At 31.0% G+C, this 15,349-nt stretch overlaps 3 protein-coding genes and 1 long non-coding RNA gene across 4 annotated transcripts; 3 read left to right on the plus strand and 1 right to left on the minus strand.

The window, feature by feature from the left end:
- The first annotated feature begins 1,435 nt into the window (after nt 1-1,435).
- LOC103483768 (uncharacterized) lies at nt 1,436-2,661 on the plus strand. The gene has a single exon (XM_008440535.3). The coding sequence runs from the start codon at nt 1,474-1,476 to the stop codon at nt 2,467-2,469; it is 996 nt and encodes a 331-aa protein (XP_008438757.1). The 5' UTR covers nt 1,436-1,473; the 3' UTR covers nt 2,470-2,661.
- Nucleotides 2,662-4,748: 2,087 nt separating this feature from the next.
- Nucleotides 4,749-6,659, plus strand: LOC127144307 (uncharacterized). Its single transcript, XR_007815950.1, has 2 exons — nt 4,749-5,017; nt 5,903-6,659. It is a non-coding gene; the product is annotated as an uncharacterized LOC127144307 (long non-coding RNA).
- Nucleotides 6,660-11,232: 4,573 nt separating this feature from the next.
- LOC103483761 (oleosin Cor a 15-like) lies at nt 11,233-12,421 on the plus strand. The gene has a single exon (XM_008440521.3). It carries the CDS (start codon nt 11,346-11,348, stop codon nt 12,201-12,203), a length of 858 nt encoding a protein of 285 aa, XP_008438743.2. The 5' UTR covers nt 11,233-11,345; the 3' UTR covers nt 12,204-12,421.
- Nucleotides 12,422-12,500: 79 nt separating this feature from the next.
- Nucleotides 12,501-14,812, minus strand: LOC103483752 (L-tryptophan--pyruvate aminotransferase 1). The gene is made up of 6 exons (XM_008440510.3): nt 14,508-14,812; nt 14,257-14,406; nt 13,862-14,165; nt 13,486-13,769; nt 13,078-13,394; nt 12,501-12,979 (listed from the first exon to the last, which is right to left on the minus strand). Exons 1-6 carry the CDS (start codon nt 14,552-14,554, stop codon nt 12,771-12,773), a joined length of 1,311 nt encoding a protein of 436 aa, XP_008438732.3. The 5' UTR covers nt 14,555-14,812; the 3' UTR covers nt 12,501-12,770.
- Between the last annotated feature and the right edge of the window lie 537 nt (nt 14,813-15,349).

A 15,349-nucleotide genomic window follows, 5' to 3' on the forward strand; every position in this document is an offset into this window, starting at 1 on the left:
CATTAGAAGAAGGTGAAAAATGAGTGAAAAAATAAAATAAAATAAAGAAGAGGGGCTGGAATAATTAATTAAAGAGAGAGAAAAAAAAAGATGATGGAATTAATAATTGCAACAATGGAATAAAATAATAAAAAGGATATAATTGTGTAGGTTAAGTTAACTTGATTTTGAGTTCATTAGTACAAATTAAACAAATAAAATAAGCTCTCAAAGTTTGAAGATTCCTGTGGTCGAGCCCATTTTTGTGTCTTTAAGCAGTCCCACCCTACAAGCAATAAGTCAAAAGCAGCAATAAGAGTGCTTTTGGAAATTCACTAATTTAAAAAAAAAAAAAAAAAAAAAAAATTAAGGACTTATATGTCAAATCATCAATGCCAAAGGGGGCAATTAGCAAATTGATGTGACCATAAACTTGTTGATTAAAGTTTTCAATTGGTAACAGCTTCCGATTTGACACCAATATTTGACTCTAATTAAAGTTCTTTTTTCCCACTTGTTGTCTCTCTTATTGTGTTTTCTTTTCTCCCCTTAATTTCTTGATAATTGCATTATAATTTCTTCACTAATCCTCTCTTAATCAATCCAAATCCATACTTACATCATTACTAACTTATTTCTTTTCATTACACAACAAGTCCCGCCATTGTTTCTTGAATCGTTCGTTATAGTAACCAAAATATTGAATATACCTAACATTGCTTAGAAGTAAGAAAAGACTATAATTAATTGTTTTTGGTCGAGTTATGTTTTAAACATATGGAACAAAACTTTATGATTTGAGTTTCAATATGACAATAATTAAATCGAAATTCTATACTAGCATATCGACACGAAAATTAGTTTCGTCGAGATAAAAACAAAACAATTTTGATACATGAAATTAATAGCAAAAGTTGTTTATTGATGTAACATTTCTCATTCATTTATTTATTGGGATGAAAGTATAATCCATAAATTATATAATGTTTTTATTCCTTATCATGTTGGTTGGTCGTGATATAGTAAACGACCGATAATTATTATCCAATAATTTACTATGTTGATAAAAGTAAAATAAAATAAAACTATTCATCGTTATGTGTAATTTAAAAATTCTATTACCTAATACAAATTTTTTAGATAATAGTAGAGTTTTTTTTCAAAAATAAAAAAAAATGATAAATTAATTATAATCTATAGAAGAAAGCCAATAAGAATTATTATATTTGATTTTCCGATGAAGTTTAAATATTTTATTAAATATTCTATTCTTTTACCATTTTTCTTATAAAAATGAAAAAAAAATCATAGTTATCATTACGATAGAATGGGCCGCCGATATGGTACTGGGCCTATTCATTTTAGGCCGTGTGTTGCTTTGATTTGTTTTGGACCGGGAAGCCCAAATTAGAAACCTCTTCTCCCGACAGTCTCAAAAGCTTGTTAGTTAAATTATCGGTGGTTTTTGGTTTTCATCTCTCGTCAGAGCACAGAATGCGGCTTCAGTTGAACAAAGAAATCCCTTTAGTTCTTCACCCAATTCAAAGTTCCCTCCATTTTTTCAAACCCATTTCTCCAAATTTCATTTCCTTTCAACACAAACAGATAAAACGCTCCCAATTCGATCGGTTTAGAGTTCAATTCCACCAGACCCAATCTTCAAACCCTAAAAAACGAACCCGAGACGACGGAATTCCATCAGACGACGTCAAAATCCTCGCCAAATTCAAATCCCGCCACAATTTCATCAGAGTTCTCGAAGTTTCCCGAAGAGCAGAGCACCCATTTGCAGGTTCCAGGTTGCTCCTTCTCGATGCGCCTGGCAACATTCACAGCATTTCATTCCTTTTCAAATCACTCACAAACACTTACTTCGATGTCTTCGCCACATTGCCGCCGATTCTACCTCCGGGACCCATCGGAATCCTCGGATTCGGCGCCGGCTCCGCCGCTCGATCGATCCTAAAGCTATATCCTGAGGTAGTGGTTCATGGGTGGGAGCTCGATCCTTCTGTAATCGCCGTTGGGAGGGAGTTTTTCGGGGTATCGAAGCTGGAAAAAGAGTGCCCAGATAGGCTTTTTATCTACATTGGGAATGCTCTGAAAGCAAATGTGAAAGGGGGATTTGCAGGGATTTTGGTTGATCTGTTTAGTGAAGGGAGTTTGATTCCTGAACTTGAAGATCCAAATACATGGAGAATGCTCGAAAGGTGTTTGATAAAAGGCGGGAGAGTGATGGTGAATGTTGGGGGCAGTTGTGTTGAGGCTGAGGACATTAGGAGAGATGGGAAAGTGGTAATGGACCAAACATTGAAAGCAATGCATCAAATTTATGGAAAGAAACTGTGGGTTTTGAGACTTGGGAATGGCGAAGATGACAGTTCCTTAGCTCTCACTGGTGATTTGCCTGACATTGTTGCATGGAAGAAGTTGCTTCCAAGGTCTTTGAGGTTCTATGCTGATATGTGGACTCTGTATAAAGGTGCATAAGAATTTTAATAACATTACTTCTGTTTCTCTTTCTCTGGTCTTGAATCAGTTGGGTAATACTTTTTGTAGGTATTGCATTTTCTGATGTATTTTATTTGTATAAATCTTTGAGCTGTGTTATGAATTCATTAACATTTGCTTAGAAGAAAAGTATATGTTTTTGTTTGAGTGGTGAATGGTGATTTGATCTGACTTCTTGTTGTTCTGGAAACTTGAATGTTTGATCACTCATACTAGGTTATTGATCGTGTGTCTTTTTAGTTTTAAATTAGTTGATCAACATACAGACTACCTAGTTTGAAAAAACACTCTAATTATTCAGAAAAAATGATTTTTCTTAAAAAATTTAGAATGTCATTTCAAACATGCTCTAATTAAACTTAAAAACTCGAATCATTCACTGAAGATTTTCTTTTAGTTAGAAGTTAAAAGCAAAGTCGATTTAACTTAAATATTAAGTTTTACTTTTCCAAAGTTGGTGCAGAAAACTTTGAACTTTAAAATATGGTTAATAAATTTATAAACTCTAAACAAATTCAATATCAAATTTAATATCAACTGAAATCATGAACAATATTTGATCGAAGTCTTATATATTAAACTTGAGTAGACTTAAGTTCAAATTTATTTGAATAAATGCATGTATTAAAAAAATGAAAGATATTATAAGAGGCTATCCCACTTTTAAAATTACGAAAATCGTATATGTTTGATTATAAAATTGTATATAATACGTAAGAAATTTTGGTTCACCGTCGATTTTGGATTTGTTACGTGTTTGGGTTTGACTGAATCTAAAGCTTAAAGGTGAACAAATTTGAAATCAATGGTTAATTGATATTGTATGTTATATACAACTTTGTAATCATACACATCCAACTTTTCTAGTTCTATAAAGGCCCTCAAAATTTCTTTCATTTTCACAAACTGTACCATGTGTATATATATTGATATATATAAAATGAAATTTCAAAATTTGGGCGTCATCATCATAGCCTCCTTTTAATCTTTTGGTCAATTAATAATTTCGATGAAGCCCAAATTTTATTTTTTCCATGTATATATAGATAGAAAAAGTTGAAGTATCTTCATTTCCTTTTACTGGATATATATGTAAACATTTAAAATATTTTTAAAATGTAAATGATTTTATGTAAATTTAAATTGTTTAAATCTCCTAATTTCAGTAAATTAAAAAGAAAAAAAAAAAAACGTATGATTGAGTTTAAGAAATTATTGTTATCATGAAATCCTCTTGTTCCAAAGAATCTAAATACATTGAAAGTTTTCATTTTTAAAAATAAACAAACAAATGAATTTAAAGTTAGGTTTAAATACAATCTAATAAAAGATCCCTCAAATATACATATAAATAAAGTAGGGGTCCAAAAGGCATATCTCTAATAATTAGGTCCATTTTAATTAATCCATTTAATTAATCTAAAATCGATCTAACAAATCTTTCCAATTTTGCCATGACCCACAATAAAAGGAAGAGAAGATAAAGAAAATCAATAGGATGATCATTGAAAATTAATTAACCAAAAGGGAAATTAGTATGATGATTAAAGTGGCTGATGTGATTTATTTTCATTTTAATTTGAAAATGTATTGAACAATACCCATCAAATATTACAAATATAGTAATCATACATACCATTTTTAAAAAATAAAAATCCCATCAACCCTTTAAACTCAAAGCTAAGGATTGACATGATCGGTTGGAAATTTTTAGCACTACAATATATGAAAAATCATCAAATGAATACATATCATTTAATGATTTGTAATGATTTGTCAAATTATAAATATAACTAACCATACTAGTAATTTTCTTGAAAGGGGTCTCTTGTCCTATAATGTTTTAAGGTAATGCCATAATTATGGGTTGCTTAGGCACATGCACTTCCCTAACCTAAATCCTAACTCTCAAATTCAGAAGAGAAAAGAATTCTATATGAAAAAGTGACCTCTCATTTACATATAATAATTAAGGAAAGTCTCATGACATATGAGTATATTTATTTGGGTTTCTTTTTGTTATTCTCCATTCAAACTTAGTGTTTATAAATTTATATTATATCCAATTTTAAAAGGAAAAAAAATAATTGTATTATTCCTCATTTGTAAGTATATAATTAGTTGTGTATGGAGATTTAAGAGATGTATATATGGTGGATTTTTGGAATTGGTGGAATGTCAAAGTAGGAGACATATCTCTGAAAATAATTATCATTATTTGATTTGATGCTTCCTATTTTACTGTACTTTCCATTCATTATTTCCCCATCTTTTGCTTCCACTAAATTTTCTCTCCCCTTCTCTCTCTCTCTCTCTCTCTGAATTAGGGTTTTTTTTTCTCTATGAAGAAAGTTCATTTTGATCAGAAGATTGAAGAGACCATATATGAGTTCTTCATTCATCTAATTTTAAGTTATTATTGAGTATTTTTTTTAGTATAAATTAGTTCCTCATAATTCTACTAAGAATATATGTCAAGAAAGCAAGGATCTTGAATATTGACAGCTCTAAGCAGCAATCCAAAAAGGTAGTTTCTTTTGCTTTTTTTTTTTTTTTTCTCTGATATAGATGAAGAAAATTAGGATGATCATATCATATATGAGACATGTAAAATTTTGATTTTGTTTTTGTTTTGTGTTTCTTAAAATATGTTGAGAAAGATGACGAGTTTTTTTGTTGATTTGAGAAACTGTCTCAATTTTGTCAATATTGAACCTAATTTGTTTTTTTGAAAACATGCATATGTCAAATCTAATCCTCTTTTGTTTTGTTTTTTTGTTTTGGGTAAAAAATCAGAATTAAGATATTTGCTGCCATGTGTTCTGAGAGTTTGCTGATATGATTCAACTGGAAAACTCAGTTAAAAAGTTGAAACCTTTCATCAGACATTGTCAAGAGAAAAAGAAGAAAAAAAAACCCTTATTTTTTAGAACGTTTTTAAGAACTTTAAGGGTTCAGAGAGTTCATATATATGAAGCATGAAAACACAGAGTATTCAAATAACTTTACAAAATTTACATAATTTCACTCCAAGGGATTCACAAGATATGAAAGAAATAATCTACAAACTCGTAGTGTTTTTTTTTTCTTTTGAAGAAAATATTTGGATTAGGAATTTGTAATTTAGAATTTAGTATAGGTAAACTCTACTATAAATAGATAATTATATAGATTATTGTATTAAAGGAGTTTTGATTTGACAAGAATTCAATTCCTTGTTACCCAAAATCAAACCATAACAACAAACCCAAATCTCAATAAACTCAACAAAGAAAAAAGTGTAATATAAGATAAGAATTTCAAACTTTCTCTAGTTTGTTTAAATCGACTTTCTAGGCACTTAAAAACTCAAAAGTCAATCAAAACATGCTCTAAATCAACAGCTTCTAAAGTTTGTTTGTTTGGTATGTAGATCAAAATGGGATCAACAACAACAGGCAACCATTATTACAGCCCTTGTGCAGCTTGCAAATTCCTAAGAAGAAAATGCTTAGCAGGCTGTGTTTTTGCACCCTATTTTCCGCCCGAAGAACCCCAAAAATTTGCCAATGTCCACAAGGTATTTGGAGCGAGTAACGTGGCGAAGCTCTTGAACGAAGTTCTTCCTCATCAACGACAAGATGCCGTCGTTTCGTTGGCCTACGAAGCTGAGGCAAGAATCAGAGATCCTGTTTATGGGTGTGTTGGAGCAATTTCTTTCCTCCAAAAACAGGTCCAAAGGCTTCAAAAGGAACTTGATGCTGCTAAAGCTCGCCTTTTCCTCTACTCTTGCACTGATTTCTCAACTCCCTTTTTGCCTCAGTACCCTCAGATAATTAATACTCCTCATCATCCATTGATTTGGAATAGTAACTATAGTAATAATAATAACAATCATGATGATATTAATAATCCTTCTATGTATTTTAATGGAGGAATTTGAAGGAAAAAGGGTTAATAAGTTGAGTTTATTGAAGGGTTTGTCTTAGAAGAACTCAAGATTTGAGATTTCTTTGTGGTTGGAAAGAGCTATTGTAGACTATATATATCAATATTGGCTTGTGCTATTAGGGTTTAGTTTTGATGTATTGTATCATATTATTATTATTAGAGTTCAAAATCTTTAGTCATGTGCTTGTGGAAGTTGTTATAAACATTTTGTTTATCTATATAGTTTTAATTATATGCTATGTAATGGTATAGTTTTATGCTATTTAAATACTATTTAACCTACCTAACTTCAATGTATTAGTCTTTGTCTTAGTCTTACTTTTGAAGAATGCATGTTCTTTAAGTTTTTTTTTTTCTTTCTTTTTCATTTTTTGACAAATTAACAAATTAAATAAGGGTAACCAAATAGAAGTTTTGTAAGTCCACCTTCACTTTTCAACTATAAGTTCCTCAAAACAACCCAGCTATTGGAGTGTATTCTTAAGTTTTATCCATCTTTGTTTATCCCATCGAAGTGTTAATCACGAGTTATTATGTAGACATGTTGTAATAATTTTTGTTTCTTCCTATGTGATTGAAAAAGATAAGTGGAGATATATACAATCTTGGGATCTTATTTGATTAATCATTATTCCTTCTATTTGCTCTAAACTCTCTTTTTGTTGATAACTCTCCTTATATTAACTCTGTATTTGGTTTGTTGTATATGTTTAATTTCTCACCCCAAATTCTAGATAATGTCACATCTTTTATTCCAACAAATAAATGTGAAATTTAGGGATGAGATAACTTTTTATAGACTTTGATATTTAGTGATATATATATATATATATATATATATATATATATATATATATATATATAGTAATAGTACTCTCTGAATGAGTGGAATAATTGAACTCTAATAAGGCCAAAAATTAGGTTACAATTATTAATTAACATTTTGGCATAAAGGCCTTCTTAAACTTGGATTAAGAAACACAATTATTCAGTGTGTTTTAGGTTTGAATATAAAAGTGAGTGATTCATATATATATATATATACACATTTTTGTTTCATTAATAATCTTCTGCTGCAATTATTTATTAGCTTCTATTTGACAGAATATTAACTATATCTTCAGCTGCCATATATCATGGCCTGTTTATTTATCTGTCAAATAATAAGGTTTTTCTTTTTTTCTTTTAAAAAATAAAATTAAAATTTTTGCAGCTTTTTTCTGGAAGAAGCATTCATTTGTCATCTCCTTAGATGTAACAGCAGAAGGGCAGCCCTGCATGTAACATAAATAATTCTTTTTGATTGTCTCATAAATAAGTAAATAGTTTGAGAAGTTATATTTCACATATATATAGGGTAAAGCTTTCGGAAAAAGAAAATTTACGAATATACAAAAATACAAATACGGATGATAAGATACAATAGAATATTATATATGTATATTATGTCACTGTACGTACGATATAGTTAGATAGTTGTCTATTTTGATCTATCACGATCCGTCATAAGTATACGGTAATATTTTTGCTAAACGTAAGTAGGAACAATTCATAAAATGAAAACTTGACTCTCTCCACTAAATAATTGACCCTTCGATATGTATGTAATATAAGGTTTTTGGATCTAAACTTTAAAATATAATTTTCTCTTTGAATTTAGACTAATGTTCACCGACTAAAGTGGTTCGACCTTTTACACTCTACTTTTTGTTGGACTTACAAATGGAAAACACAGTCTTCTAAGAGTGAGAGAAACATAGATATATGGAAAATAGTATGATATAAAAGCAATTAAATAGGCCCTAAAAGCAAAATTACCTGAACTTAGACTTAGAAGGAAGAATCTTCCATAAATACTAAATAGGGCAAATATTTAAGCATGGCATTGGCATGGGCACCTCTAGGCCCACCCTCCATAAATTAACTTAACTATTTATATGTTCATTCCTTTTGGACTCTTAGCATACCCATATTATCTCAATAGATTTTGTATTCTAAACATTCTTTCAGTAGGACATATGTTTCAATAATGCTTTAAAATATTTTTTATATACTATGATACTAATTCGACATTTGAGAATAACTTTTTTGTCAAGTTAAACTATGTTCATTTTTAATATAACTTTTGTTATATATTCATACCATACCCTTAAACTTTATCAAATATTAAGAAAATATCCTATGTTCATCTAAAGGTTGTAATATTATTCTCGATCTTTTATAAATATCCAAAATTTTAAAATAAAATTAAATTGGGACTTGAAACAATATTGTACACAACGATGATCTAAAAGATTTATGTTGTTTTGAAATTACGAAACTCAAACAAAGTCATTTATTATTCTTTTGAGAATTAATTTTTTTTTTGATGTATAAGATAGTTTACAAATGTACTATATTATTGTCACAATTATATAGGTCGATTTAATAGTCCAATAATTTTTTTTTCTTTTTTTTGAACATTGTGCTAATTTCACACAATTTTCGAAATTGTCGTGGTTGTCAAATATTTTTCGCAATTAATATTTTTAAGCTATTTTTTTCTAAAAAAACAACCTTACAATATTGTTTAAACAACGAAACATATATAAATCAATGCATACACTGAATAAATATTAGTTACCAAACAAAATATAACAAAATGGTTAACATGATTTCCAAGAACAACAATTAATATATGGGAAAAGTTTGGCCCAAAACAATTCAAATTTGGCAGGAAGCTTTAGTTTACACATGCATGTGCCTATATATATACAAATATATATATATATATATATATATATATATATATATATATATATATATATATATATATATATATATATATATATATATATATATATATATATATATATATATATATATATTTATTGTGAAGATACTTTGTTATATTTTAAGGTAGAAGAAAAAGTATGGTATTAAGTAGGAATTAGTCAAGGCTACCAATAATGATAGGCCTAATGATTGCAACCACACCAAGTCATTATAACCAAAATCCAACACAAAATTCCTTTGATTTTCTTTGCCACATAATTTATATATTATATATTCTCACATTTGTATTCATTCTCCCTTGGTTTATACAATCATTTTCTGTTAATTTGTTTAAATTCATCAAAACATTTTCAATCACCCCATACCCCCCAAAGAAAAAAAAAACACACTTTTTTAATACTTCTAAGTTTTCCAATATAATATAGTATTCAATGCTTCTGCAAAAGATATGTACAATATTGGAATTAATACTCTTGCTTGTATTGATCACTTTATTCCTTGAATAATATATATTAATAAATTAATTATAATAATGTGTGAAATCCACTTAGGTATACTAATTAATTCTAAATTTTAAAATGTCTGTGTAGATATGAATTAAGCCTTTCTTTGGATCATCAAATATATATAAAAAAATAATGTGTATATATATATTATATATGATTTATGAAAACGACTTCACCTACCTAACCTAACTACTACTACCTATGGAAGTTAATTAAGAGTTTAGAAGCATGCTTCCCAACTTATAATTAATCCTACCACATTATTTTAATCAACATGTTGGAATAACAACTTTCACCAAATTAATTATTATTTTTAAAGTAAAAACAGGTTTTTTTTTTTCATTATAATATTAATTTGATAATTTCTCTAAAAAGTGTTTTTAAAATCATTCATTTTGTTTGGTTTAATTTAGCTGCATGCATATTAAATATGCTAAATTAATATTTATCTATTTAATATTAAAAAAAAACAACTAATTCAAAGTTTAGATCAAGTCCCCTAAACTAGCATTGTCTAAAAGTTAAATTAAACTAAATAAAATAGAGCAAAATTATATCAAAGTTAAGGTCCTCAACATTTTATTCAGTACAAAGGTTAAGAGAAATTCAAAATAATCATTTATGAAACTTTTTGATAAATTATAAATGTAGTCTACATATACACACAGAAGACCAAATTAAGTTTAATGTTCTTAAATTAAATAACTCAAATATCATAGGTACAATTTGAAATTAGCTTCAATTTACAAAGTTAGTTCTTTAGATTTGTGTTCTATTTGATCTTTGGTGATAGCTTACTAAATTTTCAATTTTCAATCAAATAAATTCATAAACTTTCAAATTTGTATCTACGTACGTAAGTTTCTTAAAAGCTAATAGATGGTACATTTTAATTTTAAATTTACTGAAATTCTATAAACATTCAAAGTTTCGTTTTCTTATATGAGTGAATTTTTAACGAAGTATAAAATGCGCTAAAAATAGCACCTAAATAAATATGAAGCTAAATCGAATAGTTTGGAAGTATATAAAATATTAGAATTCAACTATATAGTTTGAGAGTAGTTACTATTGTTTAATAAAGTTCCACTATTAATTCATACATGGATATATATTTATTTATAAATTATTTACAATTCCTTTTTGTTTCGTTTTATATTATAAATATTTTATATAATAATAATGTTATTTTTTCTTAGTGTGTATATATATAAAGTTAATACGTACTGTAGTATATTTCGTGGAGGTAGATAATACATTATTAATAAACAACTAAAGTCTATTTGTACGTAGATTTTTATTCATTTTTGTAATGTTTGATAGTTGATTTAGTAAGAAAGGATATTAATTAGTTAGCGTTTAAGAAAATTGAAGCAGATATTTATCCTAATCTATAAACAGTGGGAAATTTGGTTTGGTTCACTTCACATACATATCTGATCCCCACAAATGGGTAGGAACACAACAAACCACGTTAGTAGCGGCGATAAGCAGTGGGCGTAACAGATAAACTGATGAGATCAAAATTGGACACAGAGAAAACCCCAAAATTTGACAATATTGAAGAAATAAAATCAAATGCAAAATTGGACAAAAACATGAAGATGACAACAAACAAAGAATGGTCCAACCCCATTCCTCGACATGTTTCTCATGCAAACCTTCATTCCTTATTTCTCAAACATCTGTCATGTTTTTCTACGTGTCCTCTTCATTCTTCTCCTTTTTAAAAAACGCCCTCAAACCCCTTTCTCCTCCACCATATTTCCCATTTTAATTTCTTCCTCTTCTTCTTTTTCTTCATCCGTTTCAATGGCTGAATTTCATCAGCCTAATTATGACTCACCCACAACTCACCCTTTTCAAGCCATTCGCCCCCAAAAGCCCATTTCCTCTTCCCATCTTTTGGCATTTCTTACTCTCTTCCCCATCGCCGCCATTCTTCTTTTCCTCGCCGGAATCTCCTTCATCGGTACCGTCGTAGCCTTGGCTGTTACCTCTCCTCTGTTTCTCATTTGTAGCCCTGTCTTGGTCCCTGCCGCCCTCGTCATCGCCTTGGCCGTTGCAGGGTTTCTGACATCGGGAGCTTTTGGTGTCACGGCCTTATCTTCTCTCTCATGGATGGCTAATTACTTGCGTAGATCACGAGTCCCTCTTAACCTCGACCAAGCTAAGCAATGGGTCCGTGAAACCGCCGCCCAAGCCGCCCAAACGGCTAAAGAGGCTGGTCAGGTCATTCAGAGCAAAGCACAAGATGGTGGGAAAGCGGAGGAAGTTGAAGTCAGCTCTGCCCAGGATGGGGAGAAAACCGATGAAGTGAGTCCAGCGCAGCCCAGCCCGGCCCAGGAAGGAGGAAAGACCCAAGCGCAAAGTACAGCAAAAGAGGAAACGACCCAAGAACCGGTTAAGGCTCAAGAAAGTGGGAAGGCCCAAGGAGGGGCTAAGGCCCAAGAAGGAGGGAAAGCCCAAGGAGGAAAAACCCGAGGAGGAGGAAAGACATGACGAAGTGGCCCAATGAACCACCGATGGGCCGAGTCCAAGTATTCCGTTTCTTTATAATGTAAATAATTTAATAATTTTGGAATATTATGAGAACTTCAAGCAGGAGAGAGTGTAGGTGTGAGTTTAATTTCCTCGAAGTAAGAAGATATTGGAGTACGATTTCTTTTGCTATATGTTGTAATGTATCTCCTAGAAATAAAAGTATTATTTCTCTCGAATCTTTAAAGAACAAGATAGTAAAAGATAAATAAAGAAGCAAAGTATAAATACTAATTAAACTTATATATCAATAATAATGGGAGATAACAAAATTGAAAATACTTCGTATTACAAGATTTGCGGGTAATTAGTAAAGTAAGATTAACCTAAAGTATTTAAAATATATAAAAAAAATATGTGTATATATATAAAATATATATATATATATATATAGAATTGGGCTTCAACTTCCCGGGTCTCCTCCAGCTGCTCGGGTTCTCTATTCCTTTTAATTTGTGTATGATCCTTCCTTAATTAATCACCTCCCAATTAGTTGAAATGGGGGATCGACATGTCGTTTAGGGATCATCAGTGTCGTTCAGAATTATTAGGGGCAGCAGTGATTTTCGATATCCTTTGAACCAACAAGTCGAAGTTGTCGTCACGGTCCAACATGCTGACACGTACGAATTGAGGGCTGCACCCAAAACTGACTCCACTTCGACCTAATATTTTATGACGTCTTAGTAAACCTGCACAATCTTCTTCTTCGTCTTCACATTTTAGCCATGCAAAAGCTGTCCACACATCAATTACATTCTAATTAATTAAAGGGTTTAGAGAGAGAGAGAGAGAGAGAGAGAGAGAGAGAGGTTATATGACAATATATAATTACCAGGTCGGGATTCGGTAGGTTGGTGAAGGAAGGTACAATAAGCAGTTGGGAATTCAGGGAGAGTGAACATTCCGCCGTGTTTAACAGCTTGCCTGATGCGACACCATCTCTCCGTCATGAGGCGGTGGCCGAACCCATAAAAGGATTCTCCTCGATTGTCTGAGACATTAGTACTCCCAAACTGCTCACAACTATCTGATACTATACTTAGCATCCTCGCCGCTCGGAGTTGTGAATCTTTAGACACCCCGATTGTGTTTAGCTCAATGAACTTCACCATTTTCATTGCTATTTCTGGATCTTTAACAAGTGCCCACCTATATACATATAATCATTGTTTTAATGTGCTAATTACATTAAGTACGATCACATTATTAACTAGAGGGTTTAAGAATGAAGAGAACAAACCCGATACGAGAACCGGCATGGCCAGTGCACTTAGAGGCAGTGAACAATGCGACATCGAAGTCAGCGGGAGCAGTAATAGAAGTGTAATGAGGCCAGTAATAAGCAAGATCATGCAACAATTTGCCTCCACTCCGGTTCACCACCGGTTCACGTAATGAACCGTCCGGGTTATTTGGTGAAGTCACGATTTCAATGTAATTAGATCCCTCTTTCTCGTATTTGCTCGCATCTCCACCCCATTTGAAAAGGGCTGTTTTTAAGTAATCACACATTGACGGATACGACTGTGTCACCAAAAAGAATAGTATTATAATTATTACTATATCATACACACTTCAATTTTGAAAACAAGAGGTTCGATGAAAATAAATCTCACGGAGTAGTAGGGGACGGCGGAGACGACGTCGGTAGGCTCAGAAGATTCGGGGGAAGAAAGAGCGTAAAGGGCAGCCAGTATAAGCTGGGAGGAGCCGTTCCCGACGACGATGTAGCGACCTTCGGTTATGGCATTGCCAACGACACGGTGTAAACGGAGAATTTGCTGGCATAAATCCGGCTCGAGAAACCAGCAAAGACTCCGGCCGTTGGAATAGTAACTCATGGATCGCCAACCTGGGATCACCATAGTTGCTTTCTTCCCCATTTTCTTCCAATACGTTTCGTACATTGTTGGGTCTCCGCTGCATTTTTTTTTAAAAGTTAAATCTTATCAATGATTAATCACTTTAATTAAACACAAGTTCTAATAATCCATGAACACCTAAGACTTACGCGTCAAGATTAATGACTCGATCATCCCCGTAGTCTCCACGTTCAGATGTGGAAACCCTCAAAGGAGGGTTATTAATACACATGATCTCATGTATACCCTTCTTAAAATCTCTTTTCCTCACAGGCGAATCCTTCCCTCGTTCTTCATCGCTGAAATAATGTTAAATCACAAATTAAACTATAAACATCAATATTAATCACGTGACTAACATAACAATAGTCAATTAACAAAAATCATAGAATTAAATTACCTGCAGGGCTCTTGCTTGAAACTCATACAAGTACAGAAATTAAACATTGTATTGAATATTTCAAAAAGAATAAAATTTTGTCTACGATATTATTATTCAGAGAAGGGTAATGAAGAGAAATTAATAGTTAAGAGAGAGAGCTTAAATAGAGAGAATTAAGAGAGAGAGAAAGAGGGGTTCAGGAGAGAACGGAAGGATCCACCCAATGGCCTGACCGGGGATAATTATGGCCTAATTAGGTTTAATTAAGGACATAATAATCCCACAAATCATTTTCCGGCAAAGATTACAGATTTGGGAAGTGGATTAAATACAACACCCTTCGATTCTATTTCCGAACAAATCTTCTAATTCAGGATGTCCAAATTCAAAATTATTAAGGCTGTCGAATTAAACAAACTTTCTCTATTTTTGGAATTTTTTCCTTTTTAGTTTCGTTCTATTTTCTTGTTTTATATTTGAGAAAATCTTGGATTTTAGTTTTAACACTTTTGGTAGTTATGTCTCGTTTCCCCTATTAAATAATATATTTTTTTTAAATATAAAAGTTAAATTAAGTAGAAGTTTGATTTAATCTATTCAATCTTTGATCATTTTTGCCAAAAATAAATATGGGAAGAAACTACATAATTTGGAAGTTTTAAGAATTTATTTGATACTCATATAAAATATTTAAGAAAATATTTTATTGCACATTAGATTTTAATTTTAATTATATTATTATTAGGAGATATTCAAGAGATATCTTCCATATACTTGCATATATTTTTTTTTTAGTTTTTTAAATATAACAAAATGAAGTAAATAAAATATATCTACCAATAAAAGACCTACTTAGTAAT

This window comes from Cucumis melo, chromosome 12 (assembly GCF_025177605.1).
Source record: "Cucumis melo cultivar AY chromosome 12, USDA_Cmelo_AY_1.0, whole genome shotgun sequence".
In the NCBI taxonomy this organism is placed as follows: Eukaryota; Viridiplantae; Streptophyta; class Magnoliopsida; order Cucurbitales; family Cucurbitaceae; genus Cucumis; species Cucumis melo.

Coding starts and splice junctions, on each gene's coding strand:
- LOC103483768 (XM_008440535.3), top strand. CDS start 1,474: ATGCGGCTTCAGTTGAACAAAGAAATCCCTTTAGTTCTTCACCCAATT.
- LOC103483761 (XM_008440521.3), top strand. CDS start 11,346: ATGTTTCTCATGCAAACCTTCATTCCTTATTTCTCAAACATCTGTCAT.
- LOC103483752 (XM_008440510.3), bottom strand. CDS start 14,554: ATGTTTAATTTCTGTACTTGTATGAGTTTCAAGCAAGAGCCCTGCAG. Junction 14,166..14,256: donor CGAGTCATTAATCTTGACGC/GTAAGTCTTAGG, acceptor AAAAAAATGCAG/CGGAGACCCAACAATGTACG. Junction 12,980..13,077: donor ACCTACCGAATCCCGACCTG/GTAATTATATAT, acceptor ATGTGTGGACAG/CTTTTGCATGGCTAAAATGT.